The sequence below is a fragment of the Drosophila guanche genome, unplaced genomic scaffold, assembly GCF_900245975.1.
Source record: "Drosophila guanche unplaced genomic scaffold, DGUA_6, whole genome shotgun sequence".
Classification (NCBI taxonomy): domain Eukaryota; kingdom Metazoa; phylum Arthropoda; class Insecta; order Diptera; family Drosophilidae; genus Drosophila; species Drosophila guanche.
The window spans coordinates 7370887-7389209 of NW_022995745.1; the positions used below are offsets into that span (position 1 = coordinate 7370887).

Below are 18323 nucleotides of genomic sequence, written 5' to 3' on the forward strand. Positions count from 1 at the left end.
CCCCCCCCCCCCCCCCCCCTTCTATACTATACTCTCCTTACTATAAACGGTTGTAATCGGTACGATTGTTATTCGCTATCAGTCAGATAGCATTGGGCAAGTATTTGGGTCATTAATGCCCCCCCACTGCTTATCAGACAAGCGGAATGTTCAGACGGAGCTGATAAGACGGTCGGGTACAAGTTCAAGCAGAGATGATAATGGCGAAAGTGAAAGTAACTCTTGCTGCGATCAGGCCTCTATCCCCTTCCTCCAAAGATCGCCAAGAGGTCGCAAGCTATTTCGGATTCCTCATTCCTTCTCCTTCCTGCTCCGACGCTCATCTGGCAGCCGTACTTTTACGGCTCAATGGATGCCAGTCAAGTAGTGCCCGATCGGTGGCAAATTACTCGAGAATGCAGATAAGAACCGCTGTCTATGGAGGGCCGCAGACACCCGGTTCAACGAATCGCGTCAAGTGGCAAACGAGTCTCATATGACAGATCATACCCCCGGATGGCGTTCGGGTTTCGCCAGGCACTTGCATAACTTTTCCTCAGCCCCCATCCCTCTCCATTTACATGCATGGCGACGATGACCTTCGCCAAATGTTTACACGTTTCACTTTTCGATATTTCTATCCCAAACTCTCTCCCTCCCACTTTTGTGCAAATCAAAGTGCAAATAATTTTCATTGAAATTGATTGCCATTATTGCAATGTTTGCAGTGTGTGGGCGAGGTGAGGTGCCAGTATGCACGGCGGGGACTGTGATACATATAACCGAGTAATCACCCTGTAAATACACAAACACATGCGAAAAACGGCACCACATGTGTGTGGTTGGACTGGCGTAACCAGAGCTGGAGGCCAATTGTTGAATTAAATGCAATTAAAAGCGCCAGGCCCGGTCCAAAGTTCCTTTAGTTGTGCCTCCAGGCCCTAACAGTTGTCACACAAAAAGATAAACAAATTCAAGCCCCCACTAACTAATGTAATACCTGCTGCTACACATCGATCGTTCATGCCATGACAGCGACTATGAGTGCATAGAGCAGGAATTTGTTTCATCAAATTTATATTGGGTAATGCACTAATGCACATAGAAATAAAATAGAAGTGAGTTGGGCTTGGGCAGCAGATTGAAATGCAGTAAGGACTGAGGTCTCTGTCTTGTTGCATTTGCGTTGCTCCCACATTATCGATCGATTTCTGTGCTAATTTATGGGTGCACCCATTATGAACCCGGTCGAAATTCCCCCCGGCTGGTCGGTCGCTGATCATAAAAATTGTTTTGTTATAATTATTTACGCTCTCTGTTTCTTCGTTCTTTTTCTGTCGAAATTTTAATGATTTTGTTTGCGCTGTGACGTCAGCAGCGGCAGCAGTCAATGGGGTCCAGCCTCCCTTTCTCCCCCTGCACGATGCTCGGTCGGCATGAACGGCAAGAAAAGTCAACAAACGCAGCGGCATCCGTCCGACGCCGGGCCATCATCACACGAAAGCAGAGCAAAAGAGATACCAATAGAAAACGAGAGAGCGTGGGAGATGGAGGTGTATGCAAAGAGAGGTGCACACAGAGAGAGAGAGAGAGAGAGAGAGAGGCGCGAATCGACGCGACTCGTTTAGACTTTGCAGACTTTGTACTTTGCCCCACTGAACTTTGGACCGTCGTTGTGCGCCCACAAACAGCCGAACAAAGCGAAGCGAAGCGTTGCTTGATGCGCAGAGTAGGGAGAGGGAGGCAGAGCGGGGATCGACAAATGCACGAAATGATTCTCTTGTTATTGAGTTTACTACAACGACTCTGTGTGTGTGTGTGTGTGTTTGTGTGTTGAGTGTTTGGTTGCGGCTACCCTATTAAAGGGTATGATCATTTCGAACACATCAGGATTTCGCTACAAGTCCTTAAAGGAATTTCCAGTTCCGTTCTGTTAACGAACGATCTGGAAGGGTATCAAGAGCTGCGACCAGCCCCGACTGGCCAGTATTCATTCCCCTCTTGTTTTGAGTTTACTTAAAAATGTTTTGATATGCTTTTAGTTGTTGGTTTTGCTTGTGGCTGGCACTGTCGCTATTTATAAGGTTTATTTTTAACCATATGCGATTTTCGGACTGCGCAAATTTAATGTGGACAATTCGCAATCAGCAAACCCCCCAAACGGCGAACCGATCCCCTCCCACACTATCTCCCACGATTCTGAGTTGTTATTGCAAATGTTGCTGACCTTCACCTTAGCCCCGAACCGGTTGAGTGGTTGGGGAAGGGCAGTGCAGGGCAGGCAAGGCTGGGTTGGGGCCACTCTAAAATCAATTGGGAGTACGATTAGTGGCTTTATTGTGATTATCTTCATGGCTACATATCGAACTTCAACTCATTTATAATCCCCTGCTCCTTTCAGGTATGCGTCGTCACCGATCGCCAGTATACGTTTGCCCAGATGCGGGACGCCAGTGCCGCCTTTGCGGTACGCCTGCAGACAAAGTTCAAGCTCCGCAAGCCGGACGTGGTGGCCATCTGTTTGCCCAATATGCCGGAGTATCCCATTGCCACGCTGGGAGCCATCGAGGCCGGACTGACCGTGACCACCGTCAATCCCATCTACACTGCGGGTAGGTCGAGTACAGTTGTGCTCAAAAAAGAACCAAGTAATGAGAGGAGAAAGTTCACGCCCGACTGCGCCAAAAACTCGGATTACACACGCGGATTATTGCCATTTAAATATGTATATGTACACGCATATGCATATATGTAAAATTCGGGCTAAAGTATTTATTGAGGGCTCTCAAGTGCGTCAGAGGCGCCTTATCAGCAGACCCATTACCCACTAAACTTTATGGGAATGTTGTAGAAATCTGTTCTTTTCCGTGTGTTGTTTTGTTCGGGGTGGTCTAAAGTCGAAAGATCATCGCTAACATTTGTCTTTGCTTTACTTTGATGAATTGCAGAGGAGATCGCTCGTCAGCTAACCTTCAGTGCGGCGAATTTCATCGTGGGCACCCTGCAGAACCATGGAACGCTGAGCGAGGCCTGCAGGCTGGCCGGCAAGCGGCTGCCGATTGCCGTCATACGGGGCCGGCAGGATGAGGCACTGCCCGCGGGAGCCATTGACTTTTACGAGCTGATCAGCACCCAGAATGTGCGCTACGATGATCTGCAGGTGTCGAAGGACGCCACTGCCGACGACATGGTCTTCCTGCCCTTCTCCTCGGGCACCACGGGCCTGCCCAAGGGCGTGATGCTGTCCCACAACAACATCACCAGCAACTGCGAACAGGTTCAGTCCGCCCTGCCGCTGGACCTGAGCGTCCAGGAAACGCTGCCCGGAGTGCTGCCCTTCTTCCACATCTACGGCCTCACTGTGGTGATGCTCTCCAAGCTGGGCCAGGGCGCCCGGCTGGCCACCATGCCGGCCTTCAAGCCGGACGACTTCATGAAGTCTCTCGACCACTACAAGGGCACCATCTTGAATCTTGTCCCGCCCATAGGTGAGTTCTTCAAGACGATTGGCTAGCGGAAGGTAACTCATTGGATGGATCCTTTGTCTGTTTGCAGCCCTCTTCATGATCAATCATCCCAAACTGACGCAGGAGACGGCACCCGCCCTGAGAGTTGTGATGAGCGGAGCGGCGCCCATCGGCCAGCACGATGTCGAGCGTTTCCTGCAGAAGTGAGTGGCATGGCACGAGGACTCGCAACTTAAATGTAAACTCTCGATTCCGTTTGTAGATTCCCCAAGGCCGCCTTCAAGCAGGGCTATGGCATGACCGAGGCCTCGCCTGTGGTGCTGCTCACGCCGGATGGCAATACCCGCTACGCCTCGACGGGCATTCTTCCTGGCTCGACCGAGTCCAAGATTGTGCCCCTGGATGGCGGCGACTTCAAGGGTGTGGGACCCCGCACCACGGGCGAGCTGTGTGTGCGCGGTCCGCAGGTGATGTCCGGATATTTGAACAACGAGGAGGCCAACCAGGTCACCTTCTATCCGGGCAACTGGCTGCGCACTGGCGACGTGGCCTTCTACGACGAGGATGGCTACTTCTACATCACGGACCGCATGAAGGAGCTGATCAAGGTGAAGGGCTTCCAGGTGCCGCCAGCCGAGCTGGAGGCCGTGCTCCGCGATCACCCCAAGATCCTCGAGGCAGCCGTCTTTGGCATCCCGCACGAGCTGAACGGGGAGGCGCCACGGGCGATTGTCGTGCTCCGGCAGGGCGAGGAGGCCACGGCCGAGGACATTGCCGCCTACGTGGCCGAGCGTGTGGCCCACTACAAGAAGCTCGAGGGCGGCGTCATCTTCGTGGACGAAGTGCCCAAGAATCCCACCGGCAAGATACTGCGCAAGGACCTTAAGGCCAAGTATTCGGACTGAGACCCCCCCCGAGGCACTCTTGCCCACATCCGGGATCTACGAGGATAAATATTTTCCAATCGTTCGCTATTTTTTTTTTTGTCTGTTTTAATACTGTGTACGATAACCATCAATGTTGGTCCCGTGCGGGGCTCGTGCAAGCATTGCATTTAGACCTTCGGAAAAACATTTAGTCCTAGACATAGACGTAGGTCTCGATAAGTCGTTCGATTGGTCCATAGTCTCTAAGAGTAGAATAGGCTGAACTCGTAGTGTAAGCACCGCCCCATCCCCATCCCCATCCCCAGCCCCGTCTGACGCACCCCACAGTCTATAATCTAGAATCCATCATCACTCTATGTAAATGTATATCAGATTAGATCAGATCGTTTGATTATACCTAATGACGCATCGGATATCGTTGATATTCCAAAGTTTAAGCACGCAAGCACCTTTTTTTTTTTTTTTTTTAGTGTCCTAAGATAATAAATAATATATATTTGATTGTTAAATGTATGGCAACAGAGAAGGCGGCGTATGGCATGCATCCGCAATTATATGTGAAATGTGTGCTATGATGTTTGAGAATAAACGACGGAGTGAAGAAACAAGTTAGAACATGTACTGTGTCCATGGGTTGGGAGAGGGAAACATGGGGAATGGGGAACTAAATTGAACTCTTTGCACTTGCCCGTGGATCACACGTTCCTTTATTGTTTTCACTTTTAAACGTAAATGTACGTGAATGACGTGATTGCATTTCAATGGGTTTTGCCATTGAAAGTTTCCCACATTTGGCACGCAAATCACAAAATAAATGAAGGAGCACAGCTAGGAAAAGTCTCGCTCAAACTTCAAGTATTTATAAGATCAAAACACGGTTTTTTGGCTTAACACAATTCTGCTTATCCTATCATTATGGCATCGGAATGTTGTTTAAAACTATTTCAAAATGGAACTGAATAAGCGTTGATTAATTTAGCCAACAAGAAAAGTCCCCTAGTACCTAGAATCCGTTCTGATGACACACTCCAAAAAGTATTTCCAAATTGATCTTTACATTTATTTTTCAATTTATTTATTTACGACAAAATACACAAAATGTAAGATTTGATTTATTTAGTTTTAGTATTTAGTTTAGTTTCTCTTCGTTTATATGTTTTTTTTTCCTGCACTCCAGCTGTTTCCGGTGCGCGGCATTACGATTTATGTAAATTACTTGCACTTAATATACAGTAGGAAAAAAAATAGATGCATGTATGTGTGTATATGTTGTTGTTGGTGTGTGTGTGTGTGTGTGTGTGCGTATTACTGATACGTATGCAAAATGTGTGCTTACTTTGGATAATCATTTGGGATATGGCTTAAACAAATTAAGCTTAATTACGCTAGAAAACAAATGCAAAGAACAATCGAAAAATATGACAAAAATTGCTTTAACTAAATTCCAGTTTAACCAAAACGATTGCCCCTCTTCTACTTTTCTTGCTGCTTTTCGTTTTTGGTATATCATTTTTGTTAGTTTCGCTAAAAGGTGTACAAACGTATAAAGTATCATAATAATTGTAGTAATATTAATTCAAAGAGAACAAAAGAAAACAAAACAAAAAAAAAACGAGAAACAATGCGTAAAGTAGGACCCACACTGGGTGATAACATAACATGGATAAATAAAATACGGTTAAGGTAGGACATAAAATGGTGGACACAATTGTGTTCCTCTTTGTGCACAAAAAACTGAATACAAATGCGATTCGAGAGCACTGTGTGCACGTGTCTGAGTGTGTTTGTGTGTGTTGGAAGAGCTCAAGCTGGAGATGAAACAGTGTTGTGCAGCGACAACTATCCGAAATTGATTGATTCTCGCTCTCTCTCTCTCTCTCTCACGCTCCTTTGGTCCATTCGTGGGCAGTTTCAGTAGTTTGAACAGTTTGGAAATGCAAATAGCTGTGCAGTGAGAGAGAGAGAGAGAGAGAGAGTGTGTTGCACAACACTGTTTTTGGCAATGGAAGCGAGCTTCACAAATGTGGCCGGCGGCCCCCAGTGGCTGGCTCGAAGAACAATTTCGTAGCTTAAGTAGAGATGTAAGTATAATTCATAGACTGTACTTTATGTATGTATATATAGTACATATACATGTATACATGGTGTAGATGTGTGTAAATATACATTTAAATATATGTTTGTGAGTAGCTAAGACTCTGCACTTTTCTGTTTGCATTTGATTCTGTTTAACTGGAGAAAAGGCCACAAAATGCATAACTTAAGCTGAGATTAACCTTCACTTTTTGATTGTTACTTAACTCAAGCGCACACACACACACGGACACACACGGACACACACGGACACACACGGACACACACAGACACAGACAAAAGGACAGGCACATCTGCTTGTATCTGAATATACATATAAATATAATATCGGAGTACATTTTGCTATGTTCAACGCCTCTCGTTCACGTTCTCCTAATGCTTCTGCTGCTGCGTCTCGCTCTAACAAATGCCTGCTCCACGCTCTTTCTCTCTCTCTATCTCGCTGCACCTCTCTCTCTCTCTCTCTCTCTCTCTCTGTCTAGCTCCATCTTTCTGTATTTTGCTGGTTCCTTGTCAGTTACAATTCCTTTGCGTTGCGTTACGTTGTCATTGCCATTTGCTGGATGTCCCACTCCATTAGGTCTCACGCCTTGGCTCCGGGTATCTTGGCCAGCACCTTGGACAGATCCACACCGGTGAGGGCATTGATCGATGGCGGCAGCTGGGCCACCAGGCGGGTCACATCGTTGGTCACGTTGTCATTGCCGCCGATCAGAACAATCTCCTCAGTCTTGGCCAACGGAGCAGCCACCTCGGCAGCAATCTGCGAGAGAGTTTTCGATTAATATTCAACACCAGAAGAACACTCTATCCAGTGGACAGACCTTGGGCAGTGATTCGAGAACGATGCTCATGATGGCAGCATCGCCGTACTGCTTGTAGACATGAGCCTTCATCCGCATGCGCTCCGCCTCGGCCTTGCCGACCAGCTCGATGGCGTGTGCCTCGGCCGCGCCAATCTTCCTGATGCGCTCCGCCTCGGCACGGGCGCCCTCAATGGTCTGGCACCTGTTTCGGGGTAAATGGGGAAACGCATGAATGGGAGGGAGGATGGCTGGTTGGCTGGTTGGCTGGTTGGCTGCCACTCACTGTTTGCCCTGGGCCAGGGTCTGGAGGCGGAAGGCCTCCGCCTCGGCTGGCAGCTTCACGGTGCCAGTGAGCTCTTTGTCCTTGCGCTGCACCTCCTGGGACTCGATCTCGATCTGCTTGCGCCGCTCGACCACCTCGATCTGGATCTCCTCGTTACGGATGCGCTGACGGATCTTGGCCGCCTGCAGCTCGTACGCCAGCTGCGACTCGGCCTTGGCCGTGTTGATCTCCTGATCGAAGTTGGCCTTCTGCAGCTTGTACATGCGCGTATTATCCTCGATCTTGGTGTCCGTCGAGTACTTGACATCCATGGCGCTCTTCTCGCACTCGGCCTCCCGTATGCCGGCATCTCGATTGGCCTCCGCCACTCCGGCATCGGCGTCGCGCTTCACCACAGCGGTCTGCGCCTTGCCCAGCGAGGCCAGGTACTGCACATCATCGTAGACATCCTTGATGGTGAAGGACAGTATCTCGATGCCCATGCGACCCACATCAGGTGCGGCCACCTCGCGCACCAAGGCCGCGAACTGGTCGCGGTCTTTGTACACCTCTTCGACTGTAAGCGTTCCTGCAAGACACACAGAGAGTGGGAAAACAAATGAGCATGGGTGTATAGGGGTGAGTTGTAGGGGTGGGTTGTTGGAATCAATCGATTGCCTTACCGGGTGACCACCAAGCAAGTGCCGCCCACTATCAAGGCCACCTTGAAGACGCCCATCCACACGACGGACATGTCGCCAGCCAACTGTCGCGCCACGAACGCGGCCACGGCTCAGGTCTACTTATTGGCTTGGCACAATTATCTACACTTTATCTGGTTATCTATCTACAAAGTATCTGCGGCGAGTATCTATCTAGCTTTCGGTAGCTTCTAATCAAAGCATTTTCCTGTGCCGTCTTCGCGCTCTGACGCCATTTGGCGCAGTCTTATCGCTGGCCTTATCAGTACGATGGCGTCACTCATGGGTTGGACTCAACAGAAATGGAACGATCGAATCCTTTTGTGATCAAGGTCACCCCTGGGTCAACCACCCGAAGCTCTACACGGTAATATTTCACACGCGATGGGAAACGGAGAGACCCCACGACCAGAGCGTGTCGCGTTGAGCTCACAACTGACATCGGACCGAAAGCAATCGAATGCGAGACAGAGAACCCCACACAGACCCAGACCCAGGCACAGCCCTAGCCCGGACCCGGACCCGGCTTTGGTTGGTGGGTTTTGTAATCGTTTCATTATTCGCACTCAAATTGAAATTGTCTGCCATGCAATGGCTGTAATCGCGCTTATGGAAACCACCTTGAGAGCGGCTCTCGTAAAAGTTTTGCTCACTTTTCCCGCGCAAGCCCTAGACTCGAATTTTGTTTAATTGAAAGCCAGCGGTCTGGGTCTTTGAGCAAACCTCCTCCCTGCCATTTAATTGAATTAACAATGAAAAGTGTGGAAAGATATTCATCAGTCTTTATGAGCGCGGCAAGGTTGAGGTCTCCGAGGGTACCAGAGATAAATAGTTGGAGCTGGGCGGAAATATTTCATGCTAATTTACGGAGCGTCTCTGGCAAATCAATTTGCATCGAAATATATGATTAAAACTCGATCTGCTGGACTTGCAAACTGACTTTCAATTGCATAATTCGAACAAGAAAACACCTTCAGTTCCCCTTCATTTCAATTCGCAAAATAACTTCCCATCAAGGTGAAGTGTTGTTCTGTTCATGGAACTTCCAAAAACTTCCAAAAAACACGCACTGAAGCAGGCGCTGCCTCCAATTTCAATCCCTTTGTGGTGTCGGCACCGAGAGCTCAGTACAACTTTACACTCGAAGCGAAGCAGAACGCACACGTATAGAAACTCTCTCTCCAAATATTTTGTAAGTTCTCAGATTATTCTGACAGTAATCGAAGGTAAAATATTCATTACAAAAATGAGAATTTGCCAAAACTGAAATTACAACTTTTTCGTCAGAAACAAAACATGTCCAAGACTGAAGTCCACAATCAAGGCCAGATGGCGACGGCTGCTGCTTCGCGGGCTCCGCTCTGGCGCCCCGTGGTCCTACATTATCCGAAGAAGCTGCTGCCCCATGGACAGATGCGTCGTCGCGACTTGGCATTTAGCTACCCGGCCGCCTACGAGTCCGCGAAGCTTCGCTGCGGCCTGGTCCAGCCCCATGCCTTCGACCATGACCGTCCAGGGCAATACTGTCCGGAGTGTCAGTGCAACAAGGACCGCAGCCATGGCGGGGGTGACATGTCGGACAATGTGTCCCAGTGCTCGCGCATGTCCCGGGCCTCAAAGCGCTCCATACGCTCCACAAAATCAAAGCGCGGAAATGGCAAGCACGAGGGCGACGGCGACGGCGACGGCGACGGCGATAATGTTTCTCAAGTCAGCCATCGTAGCGATAACTCGGTGAAGACTGTTGTATCTACGGTCACAGTGAAGAGTGGCCACAGCAAGAGATCCCCGTCCCAGGAGACCATCAAGTCAAACGCCACAGTCAAGTCCAGTGCCACAGTCAAGTCGAGCGCTACTGCCAAGTCGAGTGCCAATGATGTCAAGCACAAGACAAACTCTGTCCATGCCAAGCCAAGTCGTCACTCTCACAGTGAGATAATGCCCCAGTCCCAGTCCCAGTCGCAGTCCCAGACCCAGTCCCAGTCGCAGCAGAAGGACACACAGTTTGGCTACGAGAACTGCGCTCCCATGACGAGCACGGAGCGCAAGGCTGCCATCGAGGAGGCCCGCTTCAAGTACAACAAGCTGATCGACGAGTACAACCACATGCCCGTGTCCGTGCCCACGCTGCGCGTGCGCAATCGCAAGATTGAGATCGAACGGCAGCTGGACGAGCTGGACTACAGCATCAATATGTTCGATCAGCCGAACATCAATGTCTACCTGCGTCGTTAGCTTTGCTCCTTCCAAATTGAATTATGTTCCCAACAAACCACACATACAAATTCCATATCTAGAAGATGATTAAGAGGGCACTAAGGGCACTACACTGACAGGAAGCAAACATAAAATGCATTACCAGAACTGCAGCCAGTGGTCTTTAATGGAAGGAGCGGGAGGGCAGGAGTCATTCAGCTCAGTCATGAGATAAGTTAAACGTTTGGCTCCTTCGTTGACTGTTACTCGGGCAAAGTATTGGCAGCATCAAATTGCTTTAGGCAATAGCTCTAAGTGCCCAGTACTAAGTACACCCAGGAGCCAGTTTCTGCCTGGTATATAGAGTACTTAAAGTATTCCTAAATAATTACCACCAACTTGATCGCATTGAACTTACCCAATATGGCGCGCAGGTGTCCCTCGAGGGTCTGCAGTATGGTCTGCTTGATCTCCTTGACGCTCTTGCCCAGGAATTGCTCGCTAGCAGTGCCCAGCAGCTCGTCGGCCTGATGATGGAAATAATAAACATTCATCATCTGTGCGTGAGCGTGGTGGTATGTGTGTGTGTGTGTGTGTGTGTGTGTTGTTTGATGATTTATCGATAAATCGATTGATTGTTGTTTTTTAGTTGTGTTTGTGTTGGATCCGCCGAAGATTGGTTTTTGGTTGGTTACATTTCGTTTACGTTGTAGATCACCCACACAAATACACACACATGCGCACACACACACACACACACACACACATGGAGCACACAGCGAGAGTGAGAGCGAGAGCGAGCGAGAGAGAGAGACAAAGAGAATAGAGAGCGATACATGGATTAACGGTAACAGCGGTAACCATATAGCAGTAACGGTAGTAGCAGTAGAGGGAACAGTTTTCGAGTAGATATTATTATTATTATTATTATTATTATTATTTTTTATTGTATTTGTAGTTGTAATTGATGCGTGTGTGTGTGTGTGTGATTTAATTTTGGGGTTTTTTGTCGATATCATTTACAATTAGTTGCGGATTAGTTTGATGAGTTGATTCGAGTGGTGGATTCGAGTTGATTCGAGTTGAGTCGGAGTCGAACGATCGATCGGCAGGGTAATTGGTTCATTTTTGTTTGGCGAAAAGAAAGTAGAGAAAGAAAAGAGTAGAACACAAAGGTCAACAAGGTTTACGTTTCGTTCATTTAATGTTTTTTTTTAATTATTTGCAGACTGTACTTGTCTTTCTCCTTCTTCTTCTTCCTCCTCATCTTCTGATGATGATGATTGAATGACTTTGAACAAATAATGAGAAAGATTAAAAGTTTAAATGAAAACAGAAACAGAAACAGAAACAGAAACATGCATCAAACATTACGGAAAGAAAAAATTGCATTCAAAGTGAAATGATATGCCCTATGGCTATGTGTGTGCGTGTGCGTGTGTGTTTGTGGGTGTGCTTGAGTGTCCCAGTGATTGATACAAAAACATAAGCGGAAACGTTGTGAGACGCGGCAGGGGGCCGAGCCTCTAGTTTTATACCGTGTACCCAGTCAGCACATTTATGATTTAGAGAGTAACGGGTATAAAAATAAAGATCACTGGCAAGAACTTAAACAGGCCAAAAACCAATTAAAGTGTGAATGTGAAATCAAAGTAATGCAATAATAAACATACCTCGTCGTTATTATAATCGTTATTCTTATACGAAGATGACTGCAAAATCGAATTGAAATAATTAACTAATGGAGCAATAATTTGGAGGCATACATCTACACATATCAGGAACGCATCGATCATAATTCAGACCAAATAGAAGCGTACTCATAGATCGGAACAGACATCGAGTCAAGTGCTTTTGTGATTCGCGTGTTTAATTCACAGTTGGTGCAGTGAAGATCAGCAGTGATCGAATGGGTGCACTAATAAGTGATGCAATAGTCGGATTATCGAACGAATGGGTTAGTTATCAGTTCGATCGAGTAAACTATGGCTACAATGAGGATGATTAAATCACGTGATTGGTAAAGTTACCGAAGAAAACGTTGCAGAGTTTGCTATGATGGATGAACAGAAAAAGAATATTATAATCGAATGGAACACAATGAGTAGAAGGAATAAGATGTGAAATTATTAACATATCCAGGCAAATAGATATCAAATATCAGATGGCAAAACTGAATAAAGGAAAACTTTATCAAAGAAACTAACTAAGCAAAATCGCATCCAAAGGAAAATGCATGTGGAAAACCAAACAAAAGGCAGCAAGTGTTTTATGATATTCTACTTCAAAGATACTTTGTGTGTGTGTGTACATCGAAATGTAAGTCTAGTGCTGGAGCTACAGCTAGGGCTACATGAACCGACCACTGGCATGGGTGAGGTGATCTCAACTTACTTGGTGTCGGGCAGAGTTGGGGCGCTTGCAGGGCTAAATGGGCATTCGATTAGGATGGGGGTGTTTGCTTGGGGCGGATCGGGTTTGGATCGGAACAGTAAAGAATTTGTACAAAAACAAATAGCCAAATGTTGGATTAAAATACATTCGATACGGATGCGGCTTAGGGCTAGACTATGCATAGAATTCCAAAAATAGATGCAAGCGGGAAACCAACTGTCTACGTTGCTACCAGCCCCTGGGGTGGGGCTCTCTCTACATGGCTGGGGGAGGGGAGGATGCACGCTCGGGATAATCGTTAAAGGAACAAAATCTAGCATACAAAACTCAAGAAAAATACGGGAGGGAGAAGCTTCAATCACTTTCGTTCAGATTCGATTCGTGGTGCAGAAGAATAAAAGGGGTTGCCAGAGTACTCGACAAACAAACCGAAGGAAATAAAGAGAAAATCCAAGACGGGCTGGGGGTTGAGTTTGGGCGCTGTGGGAACGATTGGGGTGTACCTTCATGATCTTGCATTGGGCAACGCCCGTCACGGTCAGCGGCACGCCCTGGGCCGTCTCCACGTTCTCGCACATCGGATTCAGGGTCATCACGTTCAGCGACAGCCGCTGCACGTCCGTCACCAGCCACCAGGCCCAGGCCCATCCGCCGACGATGGTTCGCTTCTTCGTCGAGCCGCAGCAGCCACCTGCAGGAGAGAGAGAGAAAGAGAGAGGAGGTAAATAACGGCTATAGGTAAAAATTACAAGTAAAATTAATATTTAACACTAAACTTTCTGACGTCACTGGGCGTCACTGTGGGTGACCCACAAAAAGGTGTGCTGTCAGAGTGTCTGCCCCTTTGGTCAGGGCGAGCTTTTGGCCAGTTGACCATAAAATAAGAGTGAAAGCATTTCGCCACCACTCTCCACACACGCACACTAGAGACTGTGCGCGAGTGTGTGTGTTGCCTACGTGCCGGCAAACACGTCGGGGACTCGTAGCCAGCAGTGCAAGCAGACAAGCCAAACAGGAAGTGCAGCGAATTGGCCATTTCAGGTGTCAAAGTGCCCAAGGGCCCCTCCTCCTGACACCAGACATGCACGAACATGCACACATGCACAGGTGCATGCAGCTGGGCAGGCTGCGCATGTGCAAAGCCAGCAAGCGAGAGATGGCCAACACTTGCCAGAGAGTATGAGAGAGCCCAAGGTGAAAGAGAGCGGGAGAAAGAGTGTGTGTGTGTGGCGTGACTGGCTTCTTCAGTGTGGCCCTCTCTCCACAACTTGCTTCAGTTGGCCACCGAAGCTCACAACGTGCGGCCGCGCATCGCATCGAATAACAAAGAAAAAACACGCAAAAGCACGAAAGAAAGTGTACACGAAAAGCACAAACAAATCCGTCAAAGGAAACGCGCTCCACTCCACCATCATTGCTAGTTCCTACAATCTGTCTTTGTGCCCATCCATTCATCCATTCCTTGCCCCCACCCCCCCCCCCCAAGTGAGTAAGCAGCTGAGAGAGTGTGAGAGCACTGCACGGCAAAAGTGTGCCAACGGCGAAAACAAAAAAAAACACACAAAAAAGAAATCAAAGTCAATAAGAACCAGGCTCCAAAAAAGAATACGCACGAAAATTCTGCCCTGCGACGCCGGTTGTAACGGTGACAGCAGGTAGACGGCAGGCAAAGCTGGCAGAGCAACAGCAACAGCGACTGAGACTGAGACAGCGACTGCGACGCCTACGCAGAAGCTTTCTCAACGAAAGTGATTCATTTCTTGCGAGTGGCTGCCGCTCTTCTTCGCTGTTGTTATATTAGCTGTAAATATTGTAACACCCTGGTGGAGGGTATTCTCATTTTTGGAACATCTTTGCAACGAAGCGGAGAGGTGCGAGTTGAGACATATATTCAGTTGTTTCTAGAAATTTCTTAATGACATTTTTCTATACCGCAATAGAAAACATTCATTAAACACTGTAGTTGATGCTCTGTCCTTCTTATTAATTGTAATTGCAGGGTATCTTACGCTTCGATCCCTGCAAGCCAGCACTGCTTTGCGCTCTTGCTCATTCTGTTGTTATGCATTTCTCTTTGGTGCTGTTTAACTAACTGTTTAGCAGCTTATTGCTATGTCCATCACCCCCATCTCCACCTCCAGTCGCACTCGAATTCGCATTTAGTAGCCGCTTGCTGGCAGCGCCTGCTGCTGCCGTTGCGCTATGCCTGCTTGTCGATTGTTGTACCTTGAACTTGATCAGCAGAGGCGGCATTAGGAGCAGCAGAGGCCGCGGCGGCAGCGCACATTCAACTCTCAGCGCAGCGGCAGCGGCAGAGGCAGAGGGCCAACCAGTTTACAACAGCAACGGCCCACAGTCAACAGCAACATGTTTGTAATTGCCTAGCATCAACTAACAGAGCAACGGTCCACAGCAACGACAACAGCATCCACCTCGAATGTTTTGCTGAAAGCAAAGATTATGCAAAAAATCGGCGACAGGAAATGTTGTGTCCGAAAGCTGGGAGACAGATGCATCCAACATTCCTACGTGCATGCAAGTGAGAGGCGAAGGAGTCTCCATCTCTCTCTCTCTATTTGGGTTTTATGTGTGCAACAAAATGGTTGCATGCCACTCGCCGCTGTGTGAAAGAAATTTTCCGTTTTTCGACTTTTTTGTTGCTCCCAAGCAAAGTTTTATAATAGAGATGGAGATTTCACTTTTATGCGGGAGACAAGACCCCCTCTAGCCCTGAACCGTCTTCACACCCAAGCAGACACACGTGCAATGAACAATTGGAAAAGAAAAGTCAAAGCAAAATGCATAGGTGACCGGCCGAAAGATACCCTAACCAAAGTAGAAATAATAGCGTAAAGAACTACAGGGCAGATAGCAGAATGCCCAAAAGTGGGATATAAAACGGGATATATATGGGAAAATTAAATCTATTTGCCCTGAATATCTCTCGTGTGTCATCTGAAGGGTGTACAAAATGTGCTAATCAGTGACCATCGGGCCTACAAATGAGCTTACAGATCTAACGATCACGATTATCTGGGCCTGTAATACTTAGAGTCCGACTCGGAGGCCACAAATGCATAACAAATGCCAGTTACGAAATGTTTGAATCGATGCGAGATCGTGATTGAAATATGGAAGCATGAAAAGTCGGCTCCTGATCGCCGATCCCCGACGATCGCCTAACCCGATTACATACTAAGTGGCGAGGCGAGACTTTTCATGTCATGTCCACTGCAATCCACTAACCCCTCACTCAACAAACTCTTTTCAATTGGCATTACAGACACGTAGAACGGATCGTGGATCGCTTGGAATTGGAAGACAGCCAGAGGAACGAGCGAGTGACGACCCATATAGGCAGATCGCATCCCCAGAGACATGAGCTCGGCAATTGTGGGCGCCGCGTCGGCGATTGGCGGAGCGGTGACGGCGGCCACCAGCAACAGCTGGTTCATCCCCATGCTGATGGCGGCCGTGGCCTATTTTCAGTATGAGGAGATCATGGATCCCGAGTCGAAGCCCAGCGATGTCAGCGGCGATGAGATACTCGATCATTATGACTTTATAGTGATAGGAGCCGGATCGGCCGGTGCCGTGGTGGCCAATCGTCTCACGGAAGTGGAGAACTGGAATGTGCTGCTCCTGGAGGCGGGCGGCGACGAGACGGAGCTGACGGATGTGCCCCTGATGGCTGGCTATCTGCAGCTATCGAAGATCGACTGGCAGTACAAAACGGAGCCATCGGGCACTTCCTGTTTGGGTAAGGGAAACACTTTACCTGCCAGGTCTCGTTGCGTTATAACCTCGTTGCATTTATTCCTCCAGCAATGCAGGGCGGACGCTGCAACTGGCCAAGGGGCAAGGTGCTCGGCGGCAGCTCCGTGCTGAACTACATGCTGTATCTGCGGGGATCGAAGCACGACTACGACAACTGGGAGGCAATGGGCAATCCCAGCTGGTCCTATCGCGATGCCCTGTATTACTTTAAGAAGTCGGAGGACAACACCAATCAGTATCTGGCCAATACCCCGTACCATGCCACGGGCGGGTATCTGACGGTGGGCGAGGCGCCGTACCACACGCCGCTGGCGGCCAGCTTTGTGGAGGCCGGCGTGGAGATGGGCTACGAGAATCGCGATCTGAATGGTGAGAAGATGACCGGCTTCATGATTGCCCAGGGAACGACGCGACGCGGCTCACGCTGCTCCACCTCGAAGGCGTTTCTGCGTCCCGCCCGGCTGCGACCCAATCTCCACATCTCAATGAACTCGCATGTGACCCGCATCATGATCGATCCGGTGAGCAAGCTGGCATTCGGCGTGGAGTTCGTCAAGGATCAGAAGCTCTACCATGTGCGGGCCACCAAGGAGGTGGTCCTCTCCGGCGGCTCCGTCAACAGTCCCCAGCTGCTGATGCTGAGCGGTGTGGGCCCGCGCAAGGAGTTGGCCAAGCACCGCATTCCGCTCATCAAGGAGCTGAGTGTGGGCGAGAACCTGCAGGATCACATCGGACTCGGTGGCCTCACCTTCCTCGTCAATCAGCCAGTGTCCATTGTCGAGAATCGATTCCACACCATGTCCACGGTGCTGCAGTACGCCGTCTTCGGCCAGGGACCCCTCACCATTCTGGGCGGCGTCGAGGGTCTGGCGTACGTGAACACAAAATACGCAAACAGCACCCTCGACTGGCCGGACATTGAGTTCCACTTTGTCTCTGGGTCGACGAACTCCGACGGCGGATCGCAGCTGCGCAAGGCCCACGGCCTGACGGAGGCCTTCTACCGGTCCGTGTTTGAGCCAATTAACAATCGGGATGCCTGGAGCATCATTCCCATGCTACTGCGACCCCGGAGCGTGGGCAACATCCGGCTGCGCAGCGGCAATCCCTTCGACTATCCGTACATCTTTCCCAACTATCTGACGGACGAGTTCGACATGAAGACGCTCATCGAGGGCGTCAAGATCGCCGTGGCCCTGTCCCGCACCAAGGCCATGCAACGTTTCGGCTCCCGGCTCTCGAGCATTCGCTGGCCAGGATGCGAGCAGGTGCCGCTCTTCACCGACGCCTTCTGGGAGTGCATGGTGCGGCGCTACACCTCCACCATCTACCATCCCGTGGGCACCTGCAAGATGGGCCCCTACTGGGACAAGGATGCGGTGGTCGATGCCAAGCTGCGGGTCTACGGCATCCGCGGACTGCGCGTCATCGATGCCAGCATCATGCCCAAGCTGGTCTCTGCCAACACGAACGCGCCCGTCATCATGATTGCCGAGAAGGGCAGCGACATGATCAAGGAGTTTTGGATCAAGAACACTATCGTCTAACTCGTATTACTCTCCGCCCAGCCCAGTGTGTGTCTCAGTGTTTGCATGAGTGTGCCCGAGTGTGTGAGTGTCTGAATCAGTGTCTCTGAGTGCCGAGTGAATGTTTTAGTTGTTTAGCTTTTTAGCCTGATTGTTGTCTACTCCCTATCCAAAATTATATTTATTGACATCTGCTCTCTCTCCTTTTTTTTTTGTACTTTATAAGTAGAAGCT

General features: G+C 49.0%; 4 protein-coding genes across 9 annotated transcripts in view; 3 read left to right on the forward strand and 1 right to left on the reverse strand.

Annotated features, from left to right (window-relative positions):
- The window catches only part of LOC117581028 (probable 4-coumarate--CoA ligase 3), a 6729-nt gene extending 1784 nt beyond the window's left edge, over nt 1-4945 (forward strand). Inside the window, exons 2-5 of the mRNA XM_034267858.1 lie at nt 2381-2591; nt 2928-3467; nt 3535-3649; nt 3709-4945. Coding sequence (XP_034123749.1) covers nt 2381-2591; nt 2928-3467; nt 3535-3649; nt 3709-4351 — 1509 coding nt within the window. The 3' untranslated portion in view covers nt 4352-4945. The remainder of the gene's footprint in view (nt 1-2380; nt 2592-2927; nt 3468-3534; nt 3650-3708) is intronic.
- Nucleotides 4946-5427: 482 nt separating this feature from the next.
- LOC117581042 (flotillin-2) overlaps nt 5428-18323 on the reverse strand; it is an 84516-nt gene continuing 71620 nt past the window's right edge. For 2 of the 6 annotated variants that reach the window (XM_034267872.1, XM_034267873.1), the window contains exons 3-8: nt 13290-13477; nt 12066-12104; nt 10811-10919; nt 7517-8084; nt 7252-7435; nt 5428-7190 (exon numbers count right to left, since the gene is read on the reverse strand). In XM_034267872.1, coding sequence (XP_034123763.1) covers nt 7011-7190; nt 7252-7435; nt 7517-8084; nt 10811-10919; nt 12066-12104; nt 13290-13477 — 1268 coding nt within the window. In that variant the 3' untranslated portion in view covers nt 5428-7010. Of the gene's footprint in view, nt 7191-7251; nt 7436-7516; nt 8106-8176; nt 8611-10810; nt 10950-12065; nt 12105-13289; nt 13478-18323 lie in introns of those variants that run through there. The other 4 variants (XM_034267875.1, XM_034267874.1, XM_034267877.1 and 1 more) reach the window with 4 other exon arrangements.
- On the forward strand, nt 9286-10560 carry LOC117581044 (uncharacterized protein DDB_G0290301). Its single transcript, XM_034267878.1, has 2 exons — nt 9286-9422; nt 9484-10560. The coding sequence occupies exon 2, from the start codon at nt 9493-9495 to the stop codon at nt 10429-10431; it is 939 nt and encodes a 312-aa protein (XP_034123769.1). The 5' UTR covers nt 9286-9422; nt 9484-9492; the 3' UTR covers nt 10432-10560.
- LOC117581037 (glucose dehydrogenase [FAD, quinone]) lies at nt 14277-18311 on the forward strand. Its single transcript, XM_034267866.1, has 2 exons — nt 14277-16546; nt 16612-18311. The coding sequence occupies exons 1-2, from the start codon at nt 16165-16167 to the stop codon at nt 18108-18110; spliced, it is 1881 nt and encodes a 626-aa protein (XP_034123757.1). The 5' UTR covers nt 14277-16164; the 3' UTR covers nt 18111-18311.